The sequence below is a fragment of the Microcaecilia unicolor genome, chromosome 3 (assembly GCF_901765095.1).
Source record: "Microcaecilia unicolor chromosome 3, aMicUni1.1, whole genome shotgun sequence".
NCBI classification, from domain to species: Eukaryota; Metazoa; Chordata; class Amphibia; order Gymnophiona; family Siphonopidae; genus Microcaecilia; species Microcaecilia unicolor.
Genome location: NC_044033.1, coordinates 238,780,644 through 238,795,992, shown reverse-complemented (window position 1 = coordinate 238,795,992; position 15,349 = coordinate 238,780,644). Strand labels below are relative to the sequence as shown.

General features: G+C 42.6%; 1 protein-coding gene across 1 annotated transcript in view; it reads left to right on the top strand.

Annotated features, from left to right (window-relative positions):
- Positions 1-15,349, top strand: part of LOC115464474 (vomeronasal type-2 receptor 26-like) — a gene marked incomplete at its 3' end in the record, with an annotated part of 80,014 nt that overhangs the window by 44,207 nt on the left and 20,458 nt on the right. The window contains exons 4-5 of the mRNA XM_030194850.1: positions 3,017-3,344; positions 5,350-5,641. Coding sequence (XP_030050710.1) covers positions 3,017-3,344; positions 5,350-5,641 — 620 coding nt within the window. The remainder of the gene's footprint in view (positions 1-3,016; positions 3,345-5,349; positions 5,642-15,349) is intronic.

Genomic DNA, 15,349 nt, shown 5'->3' with positions numbered 1-15,349 from the left:
GGGAAGGAGGAGAGGAGGGTAGGTGGAGGCGAGTGGTTACAAGTGGTTACAAGTCAAAAACAATGTTAAAGAGGTGGGCTTTCAGTCTAGATTTAAAGGTGGCCAAGTATGGGGCAAGACGTAGGGGCTCAGGAAGTTTATTCCAGGCGTAGGGTGCAGCGAGACAGAAGGCGCGAAGTCTGGAGTTGGCAATAGTGGAGAAGGGAACAGATAAGAAGGATTTATCCATGGAGCGGAGTGCACGGGAAGGGGTGTAGGGAAGGACGAGTGTGGAGAGATACTGGGGAGCAGCAGAGTGAGTACATTTATAGGTTAGTAGAAGAAGTTTGAACAGGATGCGAAAACGGATAGGGAGCCAGTGAAGGGTCTTGAGGAGAGGGGTAGTATGAGTAAAGCGACCCTGGCGGAAGACGAGACGGGCAGCAGAGTTTTGAACTGACTGGAGGGGGGAGAGGTGACTAAGTGGGAGGCCAGCAAGAAGCAGATTGCAGTAGTCTAAACGAGAGGTGACAAGGGTGTGGATGAGGGTTTTGGTACAGTGCTCGGAAAGAAAGGGGCGGATTTTACGGATGTTGTAAAGAAAGAAACGACAGGTCTTGGCAATCTGCTGGATATGAGCAGAGAAGGAGAGAGAAGAGTCAAAGATGACCCCAAGGTTTCGAGCTGAGGAGACAGGGAGAATGAGAGAGCCATCAACAGAAATAGAAAACGGGGGGAGCGGGGAGGTAGGTTTGGGGGGGAAAATGAGAAGCTCGGTTTTGGTCATATTTAATTTCAGGTGGCATTGAGACATCCAGACAGCAATGTCAGACAAGCACGCTGAAACTTTGGTTTGGATGCAAGGTGAGATATCAGGGGTAGAAAGGTAGATTTGGGAGTCATCAGCATAGAGATGGTAGGAAAAAGCCATGGGATGAGATTAATCAACCAAGGGAAGAAGTGTAGATAGAAAAGAGGAGGGGACCAAGAACAGAACCCTGAGGTACGCCGACAGGCAGAGGGATAGAAGTAGAAGAGAATCCACCAGAGTGAACACTAAAGGTGCGGAGGGAGAGGTAGGAAGAGAACCAGGAAAGGACAGAGCCCTGGAAGCCAAGTGAGGACAGGGTATCAAGAGAGCACATTTCTTTCAATGGATGCAACTTATACACTGTGTTAAATCCTCAAACATACTTAGAACCACCGCTCTCCATGAACCCTCTATCAGACTGCTACATCCTTGATTAAAAATGGGCATGTTGCTTCTTCCATTTACAAAATTTTACTCACCCATCATTACAAAAACAGTCATTCACTTAAAGATGTATGGGAAGCAGATGCTGACCAAGTCCTATCACAACCCACACATTCACGCATGTGGAGATCCTTGATCAGACCTTTATCTTCTGCCAACATTATGCAATCAATGTTTTTCCTCTACCATAGGGTCACATGGACTCCACATAAACTTCACATAGCTAAGCTTGCAATCTCCAAGCTTTGTTGGCATTACCAAGCACAAGTAGGTACACTTGTTCATATGATTTATGATTGTAAACAAATTAAGGTGTTTTGGGAAAAAATTGGGAAATCATATGTTCTATATTTCACATCAATGTCAAGCTTAGTGCCTCATTAATGAAATACATCTAACAGAACAACAACAAGCTTTATTTGATATTTTAATTACTATTGGACAATTTATGATTTTAACGAACTGGAAAAACGCATCAATGCTCAATGAACATTTCTGCTGGCAGTCAGTTTTATCATGCCACAAATTGGAAACAGCCTCAGCAAGCTTTACAGGATCCTACAACAAAAAGACATTGACATGGTCTCCTTTAACAGACTATGTTCACTTAATTGGTTAGTATTTCTCAACAACTCTCAATGCTAGTACCAATATTGTTCTGTATCACTTCTCCAGCTATTATCAATATGTCCTATCTTTATTGTTCTATTTTACTGTTTTTATTACTATTTTTGTTATCTGAAAACCCTAATACAATTTTTGGAAAAAAAAAAGACACTGATGTTTAACATAATCTATAAAGTCAAGGCCATTATCTATACAAGTAGTAGGACTGAATCTATTGATAGTATGGGGGCCTCACTGGCTTTATGGTTTACCTTAGGCCAGCGGAATAAATCTGTATCAAGCAGATTTATTTAAATTATTACAAAGCCTTTGTGGTTAAAGATGAGAAGGATAGGGTGCAGGATGCTAGTAAAAGGGATCAGATGTGCTCTGTTTCTCAAGGTGCTGGATTACCAAGGAAGGGACACAATAGACTGTCCTGGGGAGATACTTTGTATCAATCTGCCATGAGTGGGAAAGCGCAGGGTCCAAATGCAACAAAAAAAAAATCTCACTCTAACTGGAATCTCAGATGTATCCAAAGCAGTATAGACACAATAACTGTTCAGAGTGGATGAGCTATTTCATCTTTTTCTGTATCATCAATTGTATTACAATGTTGTGTTGTACTCTGGTCCAAACAAGCATTCCAATCAAATTACTATTTGTCTCTGTTAATAAAGTCAGAAGATCCATAAGGGAAGGGAAGGGAAGGGAAAGGGGACTTGATATACCACCTTTCTGAGGTTTTTGCAATTACATCCAAAGAGGTTTACATATATTCAGGTACTTATTTTGTACCAGGGGAAATGGAGGGTTAAGTGACTTGCACAGAGTCACAAGGAGCTGCAGTGGGAATCTAACTCAGTTCCCTAGGATCAAAGTCCACTGCACTAACCACTAGGCTACTTATATTTAAAAGAAACAACTTATATTTTATGGTAAATGCAGATGTCAAGAGCAGATATCCCTTAAGGATGAACCTCTGAGCAGCAGGACCCAACAGAGACCAAACGGTGTTCTCACAGGCACTGGAGCTCAGCTAGAAATAGAGTGGTCACCTCACCATAAACATTACAATTTTGCTGTTTTTCTTCAGCCTCCTTCTGTATAAATGCACAGGTTTACTTTACTACATTTTAATACTTAATGTTTTCTGCTCATCATTCAAATTAGATTGCACCATCAGGAACCATACAGCTTCCCATGCCATGCTGAGCTCTAACCTTTGGAGCAGGAAGAGCAAACATTATCACAGTAGAAGCTGGTTCACATCATTAAAGGTGGAAGCTCATCTGATTCTGCTTCTATTGATGATCTGTGACAACCTGTGGAAGACGGCTGAGTGTCAGTGCACACTTGGAAACTACCTATCAACAGAGCTACGACCAGGTTACCGTAGGGATGGGGACATCATTATCGGGGGACTTGTAACTGTAGAGACCTTTAACCCATATAATCATCCATCCTTCACAACTGTTCCCCCATTTGATGGACAAAGCTTGTAAGTAGCATCCTGGCTTAGTTCCTATATGAAACAAGCTTGAGGGTTTTATATTTGGTGGGTCACTGGCATGAGCTGCAAATATATTCTGATGACATTTGACTAATTCTCTCACATTACGTCTGAGTATTTTCTCTTTGAAAGATGTCCTGGGGAAAAAGAACCTGCTAAGATTTTCTTCTCTTTATCTGTGAATAATTTTCTCATAAAATCGTTGTGAAAAAAAATACACAACTAGATGTGATGTGGTCTCGCTCAAAACCTCCTTCCTTTTGGGCAGGTAATAATATACTTTTCCTTGCCCACTTCTTCCAATGAACACAGTGAAACATTTCAGATAGGTAAAAGTATTGTGAAAAATGACCTCCCCACATTTTTTGAAAGCACCTTTGCATTCTGACACTGTTTTGTATTGAATTACTTTAGATATCTACCATACTCTTCATGAAAGAACAAATTCAAATCTTTTTTTTAAGGTTGTCCCCTTCTTAATTCCTTTGACATCCTGTTAATATTCAGCTTTTCGTTCTTTTGAGAATACTACTTGTTTGTACCTTCTTCAAAGCACATAAGTATTTGAAAACTTACATTGTATCTTGCTTTTCTTCTTTTGTCGAGTATGTCTTTAGCTCCTTCAGCCCCTCTGTGTGTGTGACTTATTCTGCAGACTATCCACCATTTTGCTCACTTTCGTATGAATTACCTCCATCCTAATTCTCCTTTAGTGCAGAAACTTTACTTCAGCTTTGGTAGCCACCCCACCCAAGGTTGATATCTGATCCTGAGCAACCTAGTAGCCACAGCACCCCTGACCTTTCACTCCCCCCATATCAGCACAGCATTTTGTGGTTCCCTCTTTCTCTTCTGCTAACTGGAAAAGTTGTGACATCTGACGGGAAGGGAAACAAATGCAGCCGATGAAGCAAAACGTAATTTGTGCTGTTTTTCTATCATTGCACATTTTCTAGTTCATCAGTAGTTTGCTTGTCATTAGTTTACTGTATCAAGAGTAACGTTCTGCACTTGCAATAAAGCATTTTGTGCTGAAGCTCAGTGCAACCCTCTATTGCACAGATTACATCCATCAATTGACAGCACTTAACCAGTGAAGTGTTTGCCTGAACGTCCAATGAAACCTAAAAACACGCAATCTGTGCAGTAAGATTTAGGAAAGATATTTATGTAAACAGAGTTTTAAGGCATTGATGTAGTAAACTGATGGGTTTCTTGAGTTGTCTTCCATTTTGCACAAAAATCAACTAGAGTTACCCATAAAAATGAACCGGGTAATAATCTTTTCTATGAAACATTAAAATACTCAAATTCATTGATGCTTAGTGGTGTTATCCCACTTCACCTCCTCTTCCTCCTTGTTCTTAACTGCTTCCTCTCTTTTCCTTTTACTCCTCCTTCTCTCCTTCCTCTCTTTTCCCTCCACTCCTCCTTCTCCCCTTCCTCTCTTTTCTTTCTCCATGCACTCTGGGACTCTTCACCTGTGGCTGATGTGAACTTCCACTAACATTTCAAGCTGTTCCTGTATGGATCTGGCCTTATTTTTGTTGCTGGGGATTGGGAGTTTCTACCTGTACTTCCATCCATACTGTCTCCCCTGATACCAGTTCCTCACCCAACCTCCTTTGGCTCCTGTATAATCTTGGGAGAGGAGTTTATATTGTTGGTTCAGATGTATATGGATGAGCAGAGAAACAGTGGTGCTAAGGTCCAGTAATTATGGGTTTGTGCATGTTGGTAGGATGTGCATGTATCTGCTGTGGCCTGAGGGCATGGCTGAAGAATAGAACAAATATGGGAGGAGGAGAGAGAGGAAAGAAATGCTGTTAATTTCTGCTAAACCTGGAGAAAGCATGTTTTGGACTTTGTTATCAGACAAACATGTAAAGTTTTTAAGAAACAATGCTTCTTTATCCTAATCCTAAGCTACTACGCTTCTGTATCATAGTTTGATGCTAATGTCATATTTTGATGATATTTATTGTCCTTAAAGTCCTGTACCATTGAACTATTACAACTTCCTGGCCTTTGTGTCTGCGATGGAGGAGATTAACAACAGCTCAGAGCTCTTACCCAACCTCACACTGGGGTTCCACATTGAGAACCCTTATGACAACTTATTCTTAATGTATAGAGCTGGCATTAATATATTTTCAGGAATGGACATGGGGATCCCAAACTACAGCTGCAAAACATCTGGGCTACTGTTTGCTATTATTGAAAGTCTTCCACCTGAGCATTCAAGCCAGTTTTCCAGCTTGTCCAGGATATACCACTACCCACAGGTGAGGCCTTCCTTAAAGAACTTCAACCTTTAGTAGAATGAAACCAAATTATTAACCTTTCACCCTTAAATTTGAAAAGCTGTAGAATTTAAATGATGACTCAGACAAAAGCTTGTAAAATGAACTACATGGAAGTAAATAATGTGTCAAATATTTAGTTACCAGAACAGTGGGCTGAGACACCCAAAAAGGCATATTTTTTAAAAGGAAGGAAGCCCATCTTTCAACTCAAATAGGCGTCCTTCTCACAGGGTCGCCCAAATCGGCATAATCAAAAGCCGATTTTGGGTGTCCCCAGCTGCTTTTCGTCACAGGGACGACCAAAGTTCCCGGGGGCATGTCAGAGGCATAGCGAAGGCAGGACTTGGGTGTGCCTAACACATGGGCGTCCTCGACCCATAATCGAAAAAAGAAGGGCATCCCTGACGAGCACTTGGATGAGCTTTACTTGGTCCTTTTTTGTTATGACCAAGCCACAAAAAGGTGCCTGAACTGACCAGATGACCACCAGAGGGAATCGGGGATGACCTCTCCTTACTCCCTCAGTGGTCACTAACCCCCTCCCACCCTCAAAAAATTCTTAAAAAATATTTTTTGCCAGCCTCTATGCCAGCCTCTGTTTATAGTGAAGTCTTAGGGAAGGCCATAATATGGTCCTCCCCTGATAACTACCCAGTCCCAGAGAAGGCTGTGATATTCTTCCCTCTGATCTCTCCATAAGAAATATAATGGTTTGGATAGGTGAGGCAATAGGATTTCTATCTCCTTACTTTCCCTCCCAAGATACAGTGGACCAGCAATGAAATCAAGCAATAGCAATTAGACAATTAGGTAATTACAAATAGCGGCAAAGGCTTACGCTCTGTTGATCATCTCACCCTTCTGACCAATACAGTACAACAGTGGCTTTATATACACTGGACTGAGCATGAATCCCCCTCCCAAACCATACAGTTTGCGACTTCAGCTAATTTTTGTGTTACATCATTGTTTACATAAAATGGTACATACTATCTGAATGTTTATAAAACTCATCATCTTAAAATAAGTCCAAGGTTCCTTTTACAAAGGATTTTAGATGCCATCCCGTTATAGGAATCTCCTAGTACCCAGGTCTTTATCAGAGTACTAGTAAAAAAGGCCCGTTTCTGACAAATGAAACGGGCGCTAGCAAGGTTTTGCTTGGAGTGTGTATGTTTGACATAGTGTGTTTGACAGTGACTGTGTGTGTGTGTGAGAGAGAGTGAATGTGCGTGTGTGTGTGTGTGTGAAAGAGAGAGTGAGACTGTCTCCTCTGTCCCCTGCCCCCCTCCAGCCACTCAGCGATTCTCCTCTGTCCCCTGCCCCCTCTGTCCAGCGATTCTCCTTTCTCCCCTGCCCCCCTCTGTAGCCACTCAGGGATTCTCCTCTGTCCCCTGCCCCCCTGTCCAGCGATTCTCCTCTCTAGCCACCCAGGGATTCTCCTCTGTCCCCTGCCCCCCCCTGTCCAGCGATTCTCCTCTCTCCCCTGCCCCCCTCCGTAGCCCCCCAGGGATTCTCCTTTCTCCCCTGCCCCCCCTCCAGCCACCCACCGATTCCCCTCTGTCCTCGCCCCTGCCATCACTGCTCCCCTCTAATCCCCCCCAGATGTTGCCGCAGCCAGTGCTCCCCCTCCCCCCTCTCCATCCGCCCAGCCACCCACCCAACAGACCTGCCAAGTCTCCAGTGACACAGGCGCACCAGCTCCGATTTCTGGCCACTGCTGCTTCAGCAGCAGCGTCCGATACAAAAACACCATCAGCTGTTTTTACAAAGCAGGCATGGCACCGCAGGCAGCCATCAGGATTGGCTGTTGGCTCTGCAGCCCCTCCTCTCACGTCGCTGCGCTCCTCCAGGGTCGTCCTCCAGAGGCAGTGATGTAAGAGGTGAGAGGAGGGGCTACAAAGGTAAAAGCCAATCCTGATGGCTGCCTGCGGTGCCATGCCTGCTTTGTAAAAACAGCTGATGGTGTTTTTGTAGCGTCTGCAGCGGTCAGAAATCGGAGCTGTTGCTGCCTGTGTCGCTGGAGACTTGACAGGTCTGGTGGGTGGGCCTGGAGGGAAAGTGACTGGGCGGACAGAGAGGGGGAAGCGGCTGCGACCTCGTAGGGGGGAGCAGTGGCTGCGGCAACCTCGGGGTGGGGTGTGGAAGGGGGGAGCGGTGGGGACCTTGGGGGGGTGGAGGGGTGAGCGTCAGCGACCTCGGGGGGGCGTGGCGGCAGGGGCGGGCTCCTGCAACGTTCTAATGTTTCTTACTGCGTTCGTGACATCAGGAGATGGTTACGATCCCAGTGAGACACATTCGAACGTTGAAGGAGCAAATTATTATATTAGATTATCTAACCCTCAACACTCTTATTTATTTATTTATTTATTTATTTATTTATTTATTTATTTATTTATTGCATTTGTATCCCACATTATCCCACCTCTTTGCAGGCTCAATGGGGCTTACAATTCATCATGGATATTGGAAATAGAAGAAGAGAATATACATTTGGTTTTACAGAGGGTTTTGTGTTACATGGTGGTGAAATACATGATAGTGTTAAAGCAAAAGACATTATAAGACATTTCTGGATATTTTAAAGATTATACAGTTACACATGTTGATCTTTGTGATATATCTTCACTTTCAAACAATATATTCATTATTATGTTCTTGGTGAATTAGAATCAGTGGCACCAGTTCTGCCAGGGGAGGGGTGATGAATGCTGGGTTAGCACGACCTTCCAGCTCTCAGCAAAAATACAGAGAAATGCAGTTCTTAAGTATGAGCTTTTAGCTATGCAGTTCATAGGTCACAACTGACCTGTCAGTGGTCAGAAAAGAGCAAATCAATTCACCTCAAATGTCATACTCAGGTCCATCGCAGCAGTATGCAGGTCCCTGGAGCAGTTTTAGTGAGTGCAGTGCACTTCAGGCAGGCGGACCCAGGCCCATCCCCCCCTACCTGTTACACTCGTGGTGGTAAATGTGAGCCCTCCAAAACTCACCAGAAATCCACTGTACCTACATCTAGGTGCCCCCTTCACCCATAAGGGCTATGGTAGTGATGTACAGTTGTGGGCAGTAGGTTTGGGGGGGGGGTGGGGGGCTCAGCACACAAGGTAAGGGAGCTATGCACCTGGGAGCAATTTGTGAAGTCCACTATAGTGCCCCCTAGGGTGCCCGGTTGGTGTCCTGGCATGTCAGGGGAACCAGTGCACTATGAATGCTGGCTCCTCCCACAACCAAAGGGCTTGGATTTGGTTGTTTCTGAGATGGGCGTCCTTGGTTTCCATTATCGCCGAAAATCAGAAACGATCAAGTCTAAGGACGACCATTTCTAGGGTCGACCTAAATTTCCAGATTTGGGCGTCCCTGACCGTATTATCGAAACAAAAGATGGACGTCCATCTTGTTTCGATAATACGGGTTTCCCCTCCCCTTCAAGGGGACGTCCTGCGAGAACGTCCTCAGAAAAACTTGGGCGTCCCTTTCGATTATGCCCCTCTATGTCTCCCTCCTGGTATTTCTTATAACTTTAGCCTCCATGGCCTCTGGTTCAAACTTTAAGGCCAATGTGTTTAATATGTATGATGTATTATTTGAACACATAAGTATAAAATGATTAACCCTCAGTACAATAAGTAGTTTGAGATGGAAATTACTCGCAAGTAATGATTTATTGTATAATAACCAAACTAGTGGGTGTTTGTGTGTGTGTGGGGGGGGGGGGGGGGCGGTGTGCAGCAGTTTCATTATAACTATTAAATTTTCCTGAAAGAAACAAACCAAAGTATAAGTTATGTGTTTAAGTTAGAGACATGCTCATATCCTGCCTGAGCTCCGTCCATGCATACGTTATCTTACATTTACAAGCTTTCCACTTAGCAGAAAACTTCTATAAATTTACGAGTGCAGGTGGAATGTACATGAAGCATCCTGTTAAGGAATTTACCATTTTAATTTTTTTATTGCAATTTACATCCATTATAAAGGAACAGTTTAAGAAAAATCAGGAAAATACATATATAAATATACCAAAATATAGCATGCATATTGTTGATTCAAGTCCACATCAAGGAGAGAAGAACTATTAGCAACTTTCCTAACCAGAAAACAAAAAGTAATCACTTACAGCACTGAAGTAAAGAAAATATATAAACCCCAATACAACCCACTACTCAGAATTTTTCAAAGAATCATCATCCACTTTAGATGACAAAAAGGACTGTTAATGCACAGAAATATATATACAGTGGTTGAAATAAGTATTTGATCCCTTGCTGATTTTGTAAGTTTGCCCACTGACAAAGACATGAGCAGCCCATAATTGAAGGGTAGGTTATTGGTAACAGTGAGAGATAGCACATCACAAATTAAATCCGGAAAATCACATTGTGGAAAGTATATGAATTTATTTGCATTCTGCAGAGGGAAATAAGTATTTGATCCCCCACCAACCAGTAAGAGATCTGGCCCCTACAGACCAGGTAGATGCTCCAAATCAACTCGTTACCTGCATGACAGACAGCTGTCGGCAATGGTCACCTGTATGAAAGACACCTGTCCACAGACTCAGTGAATCAGTCAGACTCTAACCTCTACAAAATGGCCAAGAGCAAGGAGCTGTCTAAGGATGTCAGGGACAAGATCATACACCTGCACAAGGCTGGAATGGGCTACAAAACCATCAGTAAGACGCTGGGCGAGAAGGAGACAACTGTTGGTGCCATAGTAAGAAAATGGAAGAAGTACAAAATGACTGTCAATCGACAAAGATCTGGGGCTCCACGCAAAATCTCACCTCGTGGGGTATCCTTGATCATGAGGAAGGTTAGAAATCAGCCTACAACTACAAGGGGGGAACTTGTCAATGATCTCAAGGCAGCTGGGACCACTGTCACCACGAAAACCATTGGTAACACATTACGACATAACGGATTGCAATCCTGCAGTGCCCGCAAGGTCCCCCTGCTCCGGAAGGCACATGTGACGGCCCGTCTGAAGTTTGCCAGTGAACACCTGGATGATGCCGAGAGTGATTGGGAGAAGGTGCTGTGGTCAGATGAGACAAAAATTGAGCTCTTTGGCATGAACTCAACTCGCCGTGTTTGGAGGAAGAGAAATGCTGCCTATGACCCAAAGAACACCATCCCCACTGTCAAGCATGGAGGTGGAAATGTTATGTTTTGGGGGTGTTTCTCTGCTAAGGGCACAGGACTACTTCACCGCATCAATGGGAGAATGGATGGGGCCATGTACCGTACAATTCTGAGTGACAACCTCCTTCCCTCCGCCAGGGCCTTAAAAATGGGTCGTGGCTGGGTCTTCCAGCACGACAATGACCCAAAACATACAGCCAAGGCAACAAAGGAGTGGCTCAGGAAGAAGCACATTAGGGTCATGGAGTGGCCTAGCCAGTCACCAGACCTTAATCCCATTGAAAACTTATGGAGGGAGCTGAAGCTGCGAGTTGCCAAGCGACAGCCCAGAACTCTTAATGATTTAGAGATGATCTGCAAAGAGGAGTGGACCAAAATTCCTCCTGACATGTGTGCAAACCTCATCATCAACTACAGAAGACGTCTGACCGCTGTGCTTGCCAACAAGGGTTTTGCCACCAAGTATTAGGTCTTATTTGCCAGAGGGATTAAATACTTATTTCCCTCTGCAGAATGCAAATAAATTCATATACTTTCCACAATGTGATTTTCCGGATTTAATTTGTGATGTGCTATCTCTCACTGTTACCAATAACCTACCCTTCAATTATGGGCTGCTCATGTCTTTGTCAGTGGGCAAACTTACAAAATCAGCAAGGGATCAAATACTTATTTCCACCACTGTATATATATATATATATGTATGTGTGTGTGTGTGTGTGTGTGTGTATAAGAATTATTTTCATGAGTGACCAGGCACTTACAAGGAAATTTCAAAAGAATGTGCCTCTCACAGCCAAAACCCTAGGCTTAACATAATAACATAATAACATAATTATCGGATGCGAAATATTAAGTCCAGCAGATCTTCCGATAATAGAAGCCCCAGAGAACAACATCATTACTGGCCATTTTAAATGCAACAAGACAGGATGCAGAACCTGTGAATTGACTATCGAAGCAGTGAATTTTTGTCACAATGGTCAGACATTTTTTTAAAACATCAAACTACATGTCGGACACCTTATATAATTTATTATATAATATGTCCATGTCAGAAAGTTTATATCGACAAGTCTATCAGATCCCTGAATGTGAGAATGGTAGAGCATAGATCAAGACTGACAGCGCAAAATATGGGGGCTCCTTTAGTACAGCATTGTGTAGCCAAACAACACTAGAACAAGTCTCTACACTACTTGGTCATTGACCATATTACACCTAATACTAGGGGTGGCAATATTGAAAGATTATTACTGCAAAGAGAAACACAATGGATCTTTTGCTTGGACACGATTGAACCCAATGGACTTAATACATATCTTCAATGGAACTGTTTTCTTTGATGTTTACGTCTAATTGTGATGTCAGCTGATAGATGGGAGGCGCTTAGATTTTAAAAGAACGCTGGCGCCATTTTGTGTTGCTCCATGGCTGCATAGACTGCTGTAGAAGTGAGACCCTGTACCAGGATAAGAATTAAGCTTATGGGTAAATTATTACAGAGAGATTATTGGTGAACATTATTGGATAGTACATTGTGAAAAATTAAAAAGAAAAGTACCCCTATGGACACATGAAAAGTTGTCACTAACACGTAGATATAATTGAAACAGATAAGTGCAGCAAGACCAATGTACTATTGGCGGATGGGGGTAGTCAATGATTATAAAATCCAGCACTAAATGAGAAGTTTGCTAATAGCATGATATTGGTGCTGATACATATATATGAGACATCCCCTATAAAATATATAGTATTACACAGCAAGTTGACTTACTCTTCCTTACATTTTGATGTTGTATATTTCTAAGATAAGCAGCATAAAATATACTTTTTTGGGTCTTGCCAGGTACTTGTGACCTGGATTGGCCACTGTTGGAAACAGGCTGCAGGGCTTGATGGACCTTCGGTCTGTCCCAGTATAGCAATACTCATGTACTCATAAGTTAAATCTTTTATTTTCAGCAGATCAGTTACACTTCAGGAAATCTTCTCATGAGCGACACAGCCAAGTTTCCTTATTTCTACCGGACTGTTCCCACTGAGCTGCACATCTGTGCTGGGATAGTCAAACTATTGAATCATTTTGGCTGGACCTGGGTTGGTATAATTGCATTTGATGATGAAAGCAGCATGAAGGCTGTGCAGATCCTGAGAGAAGGAATTGAGCAGAGTGGAGGTTGCATTGAATTCATAGAAACCTTACGTCAGTCCCGTTCACTCAGGCTTCTAAATACAGATATTTTCAACACCTTCATTACATCTTCAACTAAAGTGATAATTTTGTATTCTAATAAAGACTACAGAGAGGTTATAAGACACACATCCGTTTGGGAAGTACCTGGAAAAGTCTGGATCATCACAGAAGAATGGGGATTTTTCTTACCTTCATACAATGTTGATGGAAAAAACACCTTAGCTTTTGCTGTCGCAAAGAAGACTATTCCAAGCTTTCACAAATTTGTCCGTGAGGTGAATCCTGCCATATTTCCAAACGATTCATTCACAGATATGTGGTGGAATGACCTGTGTAACAACCAGTGCCCCAAGAGCATCCAAAGATCCTGCAACAGTGAGGAAACATTATTTTACTACTTGCACTGTGGCTCTTTAAAAACTGAGGATAGTTATAATATTTATAATGCTGTATACAGCCTGGCACAGGCTCTGCATGACATGATCACTTCTGGTTCTGGAAATACCACCATTTGGAGTGGAGAAAGTGAGAGATTTTTAGATTTTCTGCCATGGAAGGTAATATCCTATGTTAGAAGAATGTTATTTTCAGAAAGAAGTGATGGTATTTGATTGCGCAGTGTGAAACAGAAGCAGGATGCAGTGAATTCTATATATCAAATTAAAGAGACCTTATCCTTATAGTGTGGAGATGAATTCAAACTGTAAAGCATATCTCAAACACTGTTCAATTTCCTACATTTAACGATGATATCAATCACAGCAACCACCACATTTATATGTAGCTGCATATTATATCTTGAACGGGGATCATCAGATTTCTTTGATCACCTCCATCATCTGGGGAATTCCCCAATATTGCATTGGTGACACCCCGTTCTTCATTGATCGACCCGTATATGATCTTAAATATTTTACTGTTTTTTCCTTTTTTTATATAATTTTATATCCAAATGTACTTATATACATTGACTCAAGCAACTACTATTTAGTACTACTTAGCTACTTAGCTTATAAACAACTTTCAGCAGCAATGTTTTCTCCCAGGCCAAACCTCCGCCAACATGGCCAGGTTTCGAAAGTCTTCATCAGGGAAGAGGCATGCTGGAACGAAGAATAAAATTCCTTTGAGATATGTATAAATAATACCCATTTCTTCATAATATTATATCGCGCTGCGATCTTACCATCACTAAGTTTGCTCCTGCGTATAGAGAAAAATGGCTGTGGCGTCTTCCGCAGCCACTATCATTTAAATAAGCTACAGCTCATAGGAGCCAACTTTTCAAAATGATTGGGGGTGCTGAAATTTTTTTTCTTTTTTTACAGGCAGTGCGTCTCTCCCCCCCCCCCCCCCCCCCCATCTTAAAATTCTGTCTACTGCAGTCTTTACCTGGGCAGTAGCAGCGCCACTTATAGGCTGCCTGCAACCTGCACAAGGACTTCTTCCCTGAACAGTCCCACCCCTCAGTCCCCCTGTACTGTGCAAATATAAAGAGATGCAAATTTCAAAAACTGACATGTTTCAATCACTATACTATAGGTTAACAAATACAAATAAAACAAAAATGGAAAATATGATATCATTTTAGTGGACTAAATACATTTTTCAATTAGCTTTCAAAGGCCAAAACCTCTTTCCTCAGGTCAGGACAGTATACTGCTGTTATGGTATTCTGTTCTGACATAAGAAAGGAGGGTTTGGTCTCCAAACATTAGTCAAAAATGTATTAAAATTAGTCCAGTAAAGATATCACCTTACTTCCATTTTCTGTATTTATTAACACAGCTACCACACTACTTTATCCTAAACTAAAAATAAAATTCATTTTTTCCTACCTTTGTGGTCTGGCCGTTTACTGTTTCTAATTGTTTTGGCCCAGTCTCTTGTTTCTTCTTTCCTCGATCTTTAACTTTCCCCCCTTTCCATCCAGCGTCTACCCCCCTCTCTCCCCTTTCCTTCCACCATCTGCCCCCTCTCTTCCCCCTTTCCATCCAGCATCTGCCCCCTCTCTCTTTCCTTTCCATCCAGCGTCTGCCCCCTCTCTTCCCTCTTTCCATTCAGCGTCTATTTTCTCCATCCATGTGTAGTTTTTCTCCTCTCTCCCCTACCCTCTCCCCCCATCCATATCCAGTAATTCTCCTTTCTCCCCTGCCCTCCCATCCATACTACTACTACTACTACTTATCATTTCTATAGCGCTACAAGGCATACGCAGCGCTGTACACCATACACAAAAAGACAGTCCCTGCTCAAAGTGCTTACAATCTAGAACCAGATGCATCCATCATTCTGTGTTCACTGCAGTGTGGCACAGGTGAAGAGTAACCATACCACACA